Consider the following 12,329-nt stretch of genomic DNA (forward strand, 5'->3'; position numbering starts at 1 on the left):
ATCTACTTTTATGAAATTTGTCTAAAACCTTGGTAATTCTGATATTAAATACCCATATGATGGGATATTTTCTTGATTAATTTGGCCTTCTTTTCTCATGTGACATAGACAATGTATGCCATGAGACTCCAGCTAGTTTAATCTAAAAAAAGCAAAGAAATACACACTTTGCATGCAGAAAGTGTGTTTGCATGTGGGAAGAGAGGGTGGGAATGAAATGGAATGTCCAGAGGAGTACGCGCATTATAAACCTGATTATCCCCCGCCAAGCTGAGTGGTTCTCCTGGGTTAATTACTCCATGATAGATCACTGCAGAATTAGAATATTTATAGTGGTATTTATTTGCATTTGAAAATTTTCCCAGTTGATCTTAGCACCTTTTAAAAATAAAATTTCTTATACAGCAACTTTGCTATCACCAACTTATTATTAGAGTGATCACCAACCTTTATTTCACTTCTAAGATAAAGGTTCTCCAAAGCTGCTTTTTCCATTATAAAAGAGGCACAGCACTTTATCTGATTCTTTTCATTGCCCTCAGTGAATCTGATAAGGAATCAGTTTTTTAGTGCTTGTAATGGGATATTTTAGAGGCAAATTTAGGGATCTACTTCAACAAACTCAAAATATACATACAGTATTTTTTGTAATGAGATTCTGCATATGTCATTATCTTTCAAGATAGATGAGAGTCATCTATTACATGACTTTTTACACAAACACACTTACAAAACAAAGCCACTAAATGTGTAATTGTACTGAGTAGGTCACGTAACTTCCATCTTTAAATTCACTCAGCAAAACTTAAAACCAAAGAACAAAAGGTTGTATTTCTGAAATAACATCAGCACATGAAAAACCTCTTATGAGGACAGAATAAGTTTTTATTCTTTTAATTGTGCTTACATGTATCACTAAAACATTTTCAGGGAATGAGCACTACGTTTACCAACAACTAGGGGGGTTAATTTTACACCAAAATAGTGTAAGAAAATGGCTAAAATGTAGAAAATTGTAGCATACTGATAATATTCATAGCCAGAATATTCCAATATTATTCACACTCTGAAATTCTAGGCTGCTCAGATACTTTTGGGGCTGAGCATTTATATAAGCACGGTAAATTTATGTTCTCTGATATGTCAGAGATGGATGGCTAAAAGTAATTCTAGCCAGCATAAGGAAACATAGCTTGCTACAATAAATACTCTTGCATGGCATAGAGCTCTCTGGCATGACTTACTGGTAAGCCAAACCTACTGTCTGTAGTAATAGCACCATCGCTTGTATGTTCACCAGATAGGCAGCAGAGCCTTGAGCTTGTTATTCTTATTCAGACAACATTCAATTCTATCTCATCATCTTACAAATACAGAGTTTGGTAGTCTGACTTGCTGGAATAAAGCTGAACCAGTTTAAAGCTGTACATATGAAAGCAAACACACACACACACACACACACACACACACACACACACACTGCAATTCATTTCCAGTGAGTCAGAAATCCGCAGGTCTCTGCTCTGCATCAGCATGGTGAGCAGTCATCTGGGGAGACCTCCTAAATGAACAAACAGGCTGGGAAACTTAAGAGGATAATAAATCAACATGTAAGTCAATAGAAGAGAGAAAGAAGATGTAATGATGTCTTTGTACTCTGACTGTTTAAGAGTAATTTGCTATATTTGCCTAGAGCAAACACTGAGCCTGTCCTGGTTTGCTAAGCTTCAGCTGCTGTGTTCACTTAGCAACATAACTTGGCTTTTCAGTATAAAAACATAGACAAAGCAACCTTCTCAGGTGAAGTTTCATGTTATGCTGTGAAAAAGAAAGTTTGATTGTGATTAAAGAAAGGAATTTTACTTCCAGGATGAGGACATCACCTTTTAAAGACAGTGTCTTAAAACTAAATCTAAAAAAATACATTATTCATATTTTCATTACATTACATTATTTAAGTGTTCAACTTAACATAGACCAAACATTTATTGAAATGTCTTCCTGCTGGCAAATCTGAGCTGTGGGACAAGATACATCAGAAAATACAGAAAATGGAAACTGAAATGCAAATTAAACACAATGGAATCCATAAAAATTTTAAATGTGGTTTTCATTCTATAATGAAAATATAGACTAGCATGATGGAGGTAATGTAATTAAAGCCATATTGATGTCACCTAAATTCCCTCCGAATTCCTTAGTTAGACACTTGCTATCAGCTGGCTTTAGGCAACTTTCCTTACTTATAACCTCAGAATAATTTTTTGAGAAACACTTAGTTTATTCCACAGTTGAAACAAAGACTTTGGTGGGAATTAATCCAGCTAAAGATGACCCAATCTTCTCCTAGGAAGTAATTTTCTGAAAAATATGGTCCTGAGATTATTCATTAGTCATCCTATCCAGCCATTCATGGTATCCCAGTTAATTCTAAACTACCTGAAATTTATAAAATTTTTCTATTAATGGAAACAAAACAAAAGAAAGCAACCAGTATTATTTTGTCCTAACAGAGCTATTGATTTAATCCAGGAAAGTTGAACTCCCTTTTGCACTTGCCTTGCATCCTTTCATCTCTGTAGACACTGCTTAGGCAAAGAGGGTGTTTGCAATGCTTTAAAGCCCTTACCTCTTACTTCCAGTTTGCAGTCCACTTCTGCCTCTCCCAGCTCATTGACTGCTCGGCAGGTGTAAGTGCCTCCATCGTAGGGGCTGGGTTTGCGGATCTCCAAGGTACAGACACCTTGGTTGCTGAACATCCGGTACCTTGGGTCATTCATTATGAGCACTTTGTTTTTCATCCACGTTATTTTGGGCTGTGGTAAAAAAAATAAAAAACAACAAAACCCACAACAAACCAAAGAAGCAACAACCAAACAACAACAACAAAAAAAGAAAGTCCAAATGCACAAATCTGAACTGAAATATTTTATCCCCTATTTTGTGGTGTTCAGTTAAAGCTGAGTAATCCAGAAATGATAAAACATAGATGAAGTAGTGATAGAAAGGAAAATGTAAATCTTAAAGATAAGCATTGTTTGCATCATACATCTGATTTTTAGCACTTTTTTTTCAGTGCAGGCCTTATCACCTAATTAAAGTCATAAGTACAAGCCTGTTATCAGTACAAGAATTGTGTAATTATACCAAACAGCTGACGATTAGCTTTTGACATCCAATTACTCTAAAACAATAGGAAAACATATTTTTCCACGGTAATTTGTGCAGTCAGAAACTGTGAAGGCGAAGAGTGAACAGCACTCCAGATTTCTCATTTTACCAGGCCAGTTCAGTTTCTCACACCAGAAAAAAGAACTCAAAAAGATACAAGTCAAAAGAAAATGCAAGATGCATCGTGCAGTGGGTCTGAGAAACAGCGTGGCACCCAGAGCATTCCTGCAGGGTGCTTACTTAGAGAATAATTAGCTCTTTGCAAAATAATTATGGGTTTATTTTATTAACAATATTAACTGATATATTAACTGTACAGCTGTTGTCAGTGAGAGTTCCAGCAAAACCCAGCCTTTTCCTGAGGTTCTGCCCCTTCACTGAGTTACCTGTGCATTTACTATTGTAGTGCCTGTAGCACAGGTAAGCAGCTCCTTTATTTTTGTATTCTTTAGAACCCACACCTGTCTGTTAGCCTTCAGCCTGGCTCATGAGTTAAATGGTAAAAGTGGCATGTAATTTTCATTGCCAGGTTAAACTCTCTGGTGTTTTAAGCACTGCTGTCAGAGCTGTGCTGTACCTTGGGGTTGCCCCGGACGCTGCAGTTCAGGGTGGCATTGTAACCAGCGACAGCAAATGTGTTCACCAGGGGCTGAGTGAACAGCGGCCGCTCGCTGAAGTCAAAGTCGTCGTAAACTGGGTATTTGTAGACTTTACCTACAAAGGGAAAATGAAACATTTATAAAAAGAGCATTGGCAGGTAGCTAAACACCCAAGTGCATTAAATGGCTCCAGAGAGTCAGTTCTGATCTGCACTGCTTTAGGTACCAACGTGACTCCAGTAGCTGCACTTGCAGGGGAGGCTGGAGGTGGGTCTGCACAGTCACTGTAGCCCTCAGTCACACTATGGCATTGACGTCTGTGAGCTTCTCTTTGTTTCCTGTGCAGGTGGCACACAAATCATGTTCATTCTGTGTCTGTATGCCCTGCTAAACAGCAGGATCCTAACCCATGTACTGCAGGATGCCTGTCTTTGGCAAGCCTTATTCACTCTGCCAATTATTTTTTCAGTTTGTTCTGATTATAAACGGTCCCCGTACCTGAAAATCTATTTTTCATTCTGCTTTAAACAGTGCACTGACAATACAGATACCTAAATGGATGCAGTTTCTGAATAAGAAAAACATGGTAGTAAAATGTATTTTCTCACTGCCAGTTTATCTTCACTCTGCAATGGAGATTACCACCAACAAATCCTCTTCAGCCACACATTCATCTGGCATTTAAGGTGGCTGGACAGACAGACATCTATTCCTGTGCACAGGTATCATTACACAGCTTTGTTCACTTAAAGCTGATCCAAGCTCTAATACTAACTTCAGTGCAGCTTAGGCCTGATACTTGCACTCATGAGAAGGGCAAGTAAGCAGTGCTGAAAAAGAATTCCTAGAGCCATTTTCTTGTTCATGACTCCAGAGTCTTTCAATCTGGCTGTGTGGGCTCTACAGGTTGTCTGTCCTCTGCATCATGTATTCCTTCCTTTCAGGCAAACTGTTTTGATTTTCTTCCTGTAAGCTATTTGTTTTTAGAATTTCCTTTCCATAGAAAAGTTTTGTGGGTTTAATTTTACAGTACCATTTCCAGCTGACATCATCTGAAATGTCAGGATTTTTGACTGCAGAATCAGAATTTGCCCAACCCCACCCTCAAGAGATGTGAAGCAGGGGGTATGTTTTTCTGTTGCATCCTGCTTGAAGTGGAGGGTGTTCCTGCACAGCTGATGCCAAGTCTCCAGAGGAGGGCAGTGACCCACTGCTTCTAACAGAGCAGCTGCTTTACTCCTCTCCAGCTCTTGTCAATGCATATGTGCCAGTGGTAACCTGAGTCTGAGATCCAAGACCATAGAAAATGTCAGATCATGGGAGAAATGTCCTAGTCCTGATTAAAAGCAGTGACTGTGAGCTATGTGGACAAACCAAGACATCTGAATAGGAAATGCCCTTGCTGTTGGACCTCAGCTTGGGGCCGGGAGTGCCTCTGGATGCTTTAGAGATATGGCCTTTACCTCCAGTCGCCTTCCAGCCTCTGAGCACCCCCCTCCCCCTTGACGAGGCATGGGTAATTAACTAACCATCCTTTGCAATCAGAGCACTCTCTTTGGTCATGGTTGCATCCTCGCTGAGGCCGCACATGTTCTCAGCAAAGACCCTGAAGTAGTACTCGTTGCCTATGACCAGCTCGTTGATGGTGGCACTGGTGCGGTGGTAGTGCTCGATCACGGTGAACCACTCCTGAAAGGCACAGACATGGGGCAGCAGCTCCCTGGCCACAGGGAGCAGGCACAGACTTTCCCAGGCATTTTCCTGGGGAAGGCTGTGAGAAAATCAGAGAAAAGAATGAGAAACAATTCTTATCTCCACTTGCTGCACCTGCTGTTGTGTGCATGTGGAATGTGTCATGGAGATTTGTTTACTAAAGGGTGATTTCTTAATTAGACACTAGATAGTGTTTAGATGGATTAACCAATTATATCAAGGCTGTATCAGAGTAGCAGTAAGGGTTAATGAGTTTCTTAATGAGTATAGCATAATAATATAGCATAAAATGATAGAATAAAACACTTGATCAACCTTCTACAATCATAGAGCCAATGCTAATTATTACCCAGCTGAGGACCTGTGGCAACACAGACACACAGGGTGAGTTCCCCGCAGCACCCTGTGCCACCCAGACATCCACTGGAAGGATCATCAAGCTTCTGGCAGTAGGTTTTTCTTTGAAGAGAATGCAGCAAGCAATAATTAATAATGAAATGAGTGATGATGGCAGTACAGCAGAGCTCACTGATGAAAAGTGAAGGCTGAAGAGAAGGTGAGCCCTAGTGAATTGTTGCAGCTGGAAGGGTTCATTTTAGGAACTGCAGTATTACAAAGGTTGTGTTGTGTGAGCAGGGTAGGCTCCCTCATTCCAAATCCACACTGCTGACAGAGAAAGCACAGTTGCAGATAACAAAACTACATTCCTGTGGGGAAGGCAGTAGCATGTGCTGTTCTGTAGTAATATGCACTCACAAGAGGACACTGCACTAACCTGCCCTCTCTATCACAGTTCATGAGAAATGTAGTTCTGTGCTTGTGGTCCTCTGATATCTAAACGCCAAGATGGAAAAAGTGGCTTTTAGTGCTTTAGCCTTGCAGTAGTAACAGGATGTGTGAATTCTGTCTTACATAATAACTAAACAACAATCTGAGATGAAAAAGGTTAATGCTAAAAATGCAACTAATATAAAGTGCAATTGCCCTAAATAGTTTTCTTGCTTTTCTAGAGATGAACTTTTGCCGAGTTCCCTGTACCACAGTTTGCATTAATATTTGGTCAGCTTTAAGAGCTAAAGTTCCTTTGGGAAAACAGTTTTTTGTAGAAGACTAGCTGTGCCAGAAGTGCAAAATGCACCACCACAAATACGGTGACCTGGAGAAAAAGTGACCTGAATGATCCATTTCACACTGAACTCTAGATGCTGCTTGCTGTTGTTATTTTCTCCTTATCACAGTAGTTTAGAGGAGACATTGTTCTGGTCACTGTACTAGAGACCACATGTTCTTACAGTCTCAAGAGAAGGAGAAGAAAAAAAAAAAAAAAAAGAAAGAAAAAGAAGGATGGGAAGGAAAATAGTGGCATAAGAAGAATTAATTGGTCAGACCATGATGGAGATCAACATATTAATGTGGGGGATAGGAGAGGACAGCAAATTAATTTCTTGGAGAAGGCATCTCCCTAAATACCTAAATATTGCTCTAGATTTCCAGTGTTTGAATTTGCAGTAAATGTTAAATCTGACTACTGTCTTTTAAAGAAGTGTACAATTTTTGTTAGTTTAACGAAAATAATAATTATTTCTGTATTGCAGTTTTCATCTGTAAATCTCAGGGCAGTTACAGAAGTACCTATGTACTGTTTTGCCATGGGTAGTAAGGAATGGCAATGACTTACACAGTGTGACATTGCAGGTTTGAAAACAGCAGCAATGGAACACTTTTGTTCTGGTAGCAGCCTACTGAATTCAGAATTAGTATTTTAAGGTTTTATTTTCTCTCCTGAGGCAAAGGGAAAATGCATAATTTCTTCTCTCAAATCCACCTATCTTTCCCATTTTTAGTCCTTCTCTTTGGAATAATTTGAAAATATTTCTACTTCTAGGCTTAGTGAATTTTAGAGCTTTTAGAGGACCCTGTAGAGATATTTCAAATGCTGATAAATCAGTGCTTTGTGCACCTACATGCTTTTAAGCATGTAAAGCTTTCTGTTTTTAAAAGGGAGAATTCATGAGTACATCCAGCTTTTAAACATCTCCTTATTACTTACCATACTCTTCTTATCTGCCTTTTGAATAGTGTACCCAGTAATGGCAGCATTGCCATCATCTTTTGGTGGCTTCCATGATAAATTCACATTCTCTCCCCAGACATCCTCAATAGTCACAACCTCTGGTGGGCCTGGGCGATCTGCAACAAAAATGACTTATTTTACTGTTTGCTTTCTCTATCTTTTTCCCACACACATCTTCCAATTAGTTTGATTTCTCTCTCTTTCTTACCAAAAAAAAAAAAAAAAAAAAGTCGAAAGATGTGGTTGCAAAATAAAACTTTTCAAAGAGAAGGCATGTCAGAATTACAGTACATGTAATAAAGTTGTGCTGCCAGTTTTGCCTATTATGGATGGTAAAAATGAAAAAGAAATGTGTTTTCTTGTCTTTCCTCCCTTTCTTACTTTCAGCATTTAGGATTTCTTCCACGCTGCATTTGTGACAAACTTATTATGAATTTGTTACCATTACTGTCTATGAGTACCACTCAACAGGAAAAATCTTGCATCCTGGATAGACAAAAACATGAGGGGCTGAACAGAGAAAAAAAGAGGCTGACACATTCCAACAATGCTATGGTGTATGGAGATTTCCTGAGAGACCACAAATCTACAGCCAAGTAATTGGACGTGGAGATGCCAAGAAAGATGTCGGCATTCCCATTTTCCTGTAGCCTTGGAACAGCTGAATTTATTTTCATTTCTCCAAACATACCAACGATCTGAATATCTATCGTAGCTTTGTCCACCAAGTTCTCCACCTCCACTTTCATGTCGTACTCCCCGGAGTGCCCCCGCTCTGCCTTTCGGATGAAGATGATGGTGTCCTGCTCCGTGTTGCGGATGTTGATGTCGTTCTTGTCGATCGGAGAACCATTTTTCTCCCAAGATACTTTTGCCCTTGGTTTCCCCTGCAAGGAGCCAGGAAACAATTTTTGTATTATTTTTTTGGAGAGAAAAGGGAAGAGAAGGGAACAGGTTTATTTTGCATTTTTCCCAGACAGGAAATAAAAATTGTCCTGAAAGAAACAGAATTTTTTTTTAAATTATATACCATTTAGAGATACAATCATACAAATTCACCTAAAATTCACCTTTCCTTTTTTTTTTTGCTTAGGAGACTGAAAATATTTGCAATTTCTGGCGATACTGGACATTTGTCCCTCTGGCTAAATTTGACAAATAATTTCCTGTTTTCTAAAAGAAAAGGGAGAAAAAAATAACCCACAGAAAATATAAAAAAAAGTATTTCACTCTCTGGAAGTGCTTGCATTCTCTACATTGCCAGTGAAAGAGGAAAGTAATAGATTCAACCTCCAGGGATCCTAAAATCTCTCCTTTCATTGCAAAGGAAGTTGTAATAGCTGCTAGGAAGGCTGGATTGATCTCTTTTGTGTGCCATTTTTTGTGTGTCTAAGTACCCAATATAGGTACTTAGAGTGAATTTCACCTGCTTTGCCGTGGGATTTGCCTTTCACAGGCAAACAGTTTGCAGATGCTGTCTGAAAAGGGTAATCTCACACCATTTTGAACACCTTATCTTAGAGAATAACCATGAAATATTCCTTTAATTTCTCAAGAGAAATATATCTTGCAGTGAACTGCTGATCAAGCTTTTATGAGGCTTTTAACAGCCTCTGTGAAGCTGAGTTATGCCCACTCAGTATCTTAAAATGTGCAGACATGAAAGAGAAATGAATTCTGCCATAATTTTTTTATTCTGAAGAAGGACCTCACAAAGAGAGAGGCAGCTGCTGTTTAAAGGTGCTGGAATGAAGGTTAACACAAAGCTGTGGGAAAACATGCTATGTATTTTAGAAATAGTCATATTACAGTTGTGATCTCAAGGATTTAACAGTTGCAGTCTGCCCGCTCTTCCCCTGATTTTTCTTCTCATGACAAGGAAGCTGTTAAATGCTGCTGTTCCACTCTTGATACCCATATTTAACTGTTTCCAGAGCAACCCCTTTGCATTGTGCAATTGTCTCATGTGCAATGCCTGCTGTGAAGATTTCTAAGTGTCCTTTGGATGACAGATAACCAATCAGTCTGTCTGAGTGAGTTACCCAATTCATTACTTGGCTGAAAATAATTTATTTGAGACATTGAACCAAAAACTTTCAAGCACCTCTGTACTTCAGAGTGCTTCCACATGTGCTTAACTTAGCTCACTGGCCAAAATTACAGAGGAATCACTTCAAAAGAGAAGTATCAAGAAAAATTTTTGAGAAAGGAAAAAAAAAAAGGCAAAAATAATTTTTCTGACATTGTTTTTAATTCTTACCTGGAAAGGAATAACAAGATTCACAGTTTCTCCAACTCTTCGAGTATAGGTTTGTTTTAAGTGTCTTGGTAGACGAATCTTTGGAGGTTCTGAACGAAACAAAAGTTTGTGTTGAGTACATATCTTCCTTTCTAACCAAGGCAGCATGGTGTGCATCAGTATAAAAAGGAGACAGTGTGGTCTAAAATTCCCAGAAGTGACTAATGAGCGAGGTGTCTTAAATTTCTTGGTTCCCCAGCATTGCATCCAGCACACCATCAGCTTTTATAATATCAAATGCTACAATGGTAGGATTTGGTGGGAAGCATCAAAGAACTAAAAAAACTACCATCAGGTTCAAGTTCTGCAGAAAAAAAAGCCCTGAAAAACTGAGAAATAAAAGCTCAGAAATGAAACAAAATTATGACATTTTTTAAAGACAGTTTCTTGATTTCTAGCCACCACACAATGGCTTTGTAAGGCCATATCATCAGTTACCAATAACAAGTAAGTATTAGCCTCAAAAAACCCCCCATTTTTTTTTCCCATTAGTATGGAAACAGGATGTATTTGTGGGTAAGTGTAGGCAGCAGGATCTTACCTATCACTTCCTTGACTAAAATAGGCTGTGGGTGGTACTTGGGCTCACTTTCACCAGCAGCATTCACAGCTTTTACTCTCACAAGGATCTTCGAGCCAGTTGGAAGGCCGTTGATGGTAAACTTCGTTTTGTCTGTCAGCTCTGGGTTAGCCACGATCCATTCATCAGCTGGTTTAGAGAAGTGAGGGGAAGAGGACAAATCCAAAGAATAGGGAATTATAAATACATCCACAGCATGGATGATGAAAATTACAGAACAGTAGTAGATTAGTTAGATTTTAATGACTAGTTCTATTTTGTTTTTCTAATTATGCTGTAAGACAATGTAGATGCATTTTCATATGTAGGAAGAATGTTTCAAACCCTAAAGGGTTTCTGCTGATTATGTATTTGTATATTCATGTATTTATATATCTTTATATAATTATATAAATGTTATTAGAATATGTCTATAATTTAAGTGTACCAGAGAGAAAACTGGTTAGAGTTTTTAATTCAGCTAGAATAAAACAAGAGGGACAAGGAATATATTTCCAAAAGCACTAATCATTTCTTTAACAGCTTCCTTGAAGAGAAATGGGTTTTGCAATTAATTTCAACCAGTACTGAGTACCCTTGAAAGTATAACTGAGAGATAAGAGAAACATAGAATATTTATACATTGCAATGAAATGCCATCTCTCCTCATGCCTTAAAAAAAAAGGAAGACTGTGTCAGAATTGCTCACATAATTACAGCATTCTCAGATTTTTAATCCTACCCCCAGGTGGTCGCTTGAAATTTGTAGAGTGATCATAACAGCACAGTCTTGTGAACAGCTTCAATTACAAACCAGACTTTCTTATCCACCCCATCCTCCCAGCACAGACTGCCCTAACACTGCTGGCACCTGGGCACAGGAGTGCAAGACAAGAGAACTGTTATGAACTGGAGAGCCCTGCAGAACTAGAGTGTAGTGCTGTGGTACATTTTCATAACTGAGTGTCTTGCTTTTAGGAATTAAGTTTTCATTCAAGCTTCCAGCAGAAAAGGATTTCAATCATTGACTGTTTCCTAAATATGTCCCCCTCCCCTTTACACCTATACTACAGAAAATTCCGTAGACTGTTGCCCCTAAAATTCACTGGAATTTAGGAATTTATCTTTACTTTTATGAAGAGAGTTTTTCCTTCATTAAAGAAGACTTATATCCTTTGTGGAATACTGTACCTTCCAGGTTAAAAGGTGGCTCCCCCAAATCCTCAGACAGATCTGTCGATATACCTTGAGAGAATCCATCTTTAAAATTAATCAGAGACACCCACTTTCACACAGATGGAGCATTTTGTCAGTGGTTAGCAATTCCTGTTAGTAAGTATGCAAAGATAGTTGCTGGGCTTTACAGATTTAGAGAACTCATATTTAGGGAGACTGCAGGGAGGAAAGAGATTGAAAGAGGGCATCTAGATACAGAACAATTATATGTGATGCCCACAGGAAAGATAAAGGATGAAAGAAGAGGAGGATATAAAGTTCTGTGAGTTTTTGGGCCCCAGAATAGCCCTAGAAATATGAAAAGAAAGAGACAAAATGAACACTTGGAAGAGAGAAATGAAACAAAATGATGATGAGAGAAAGTGAAGAAGGAGAAGAAAACACATCGTAGAAGAGATAAAAAAATCAGAGATAAATTCTGAGTAAGAGAGACAGAAAAAAAGGTCTTGGAAAAAGCTTGGAGGAAACAGAGGAAGAGAACACATTTAGCTGAAGGAACATAGATAGAAGATTAAAGAAGACCAGACCCATGGATGATGACAGAAATGATGTAAACCCTAAGGCTTTACTTCCTGAACAAATTATCGCTGCCCTGGATTTCCTGTAATCCTGGAGCTGGCTATTTTTGGGATAATAAAAATACTATTCTAGTATTTTTGCATGGTCCTGGATGAGTAT

At 38.6% G+C, this 12,329-nt stretch overlaps 1 protein-coding gene across 10 annotated transcripts in view; it reads right to left on the reverse strand.

Annotated features, from left to right (window-relative positions):
• The window catches only part of MYBPC1 (myosin binding protein C1), a 69,623-nt gene that overhangs the window by 3,832 nt on the left and 53,462 nt on the right, over positions 1–12,329 (reverse strand). For 5 of the 10 annotated variants that reach the window (XM_072923482.1, XM_072923480.1, XM_072923487.1 and 2 more), the window contains 8 exons: positions 11,607–11,675; positions 10,398–10,565; positions 9,818–9,906; positions 8,249–8,444; positions 7,534–7,673; positions 5,300–5,459; positions 3,749–3,885; positions 2,630–2,816 (listed from right to left, as the gene is read on the reverse strand). In XM_072923482.1, coding sequence (XP_072779583.1) covers positions 2,630–2,816; positions 3,749–3,885; positions 5,300–5,459; positions 7,534–7,673; positions 8,249–8,444; positions 9,818–9,906; positions 10,398–10,565; positions 11,607–11,675 — 1,146 coding nt within the window. Of the gene's footprint in view, positions 1–251; positions 311–2,629; positions 2,817–3,748; positions 3,886–5,299; positions 5,460–7,533; positions 7,674–8,248; positions 8,445–9,817; positions 9,907–10,397; positions 10,566–11,606; positions 11,676–12,329 lie in introns of all 10 variants that reach the window. The other 5 variants (XM_072923483.1, XM_072923481.1, XM_072923484.1 and 2 more) reach the window with 3 other exon arrangements.

This window comes from Taeniopygia guttata, chromosome 1A, assembly GCF_048771995.1.
Source record: "Taeniopygia guttata chromosome 1A, bTaeGut7.mat, whole genome shotgun sequence".
Classification (NCBI taxonomy): domain Eukaryota; kingdom Metazoa; phylum Chordata; class Aves; order Passeriformes; family Estrildidae; genus Taeniopygia; species Taeniopygia guttata.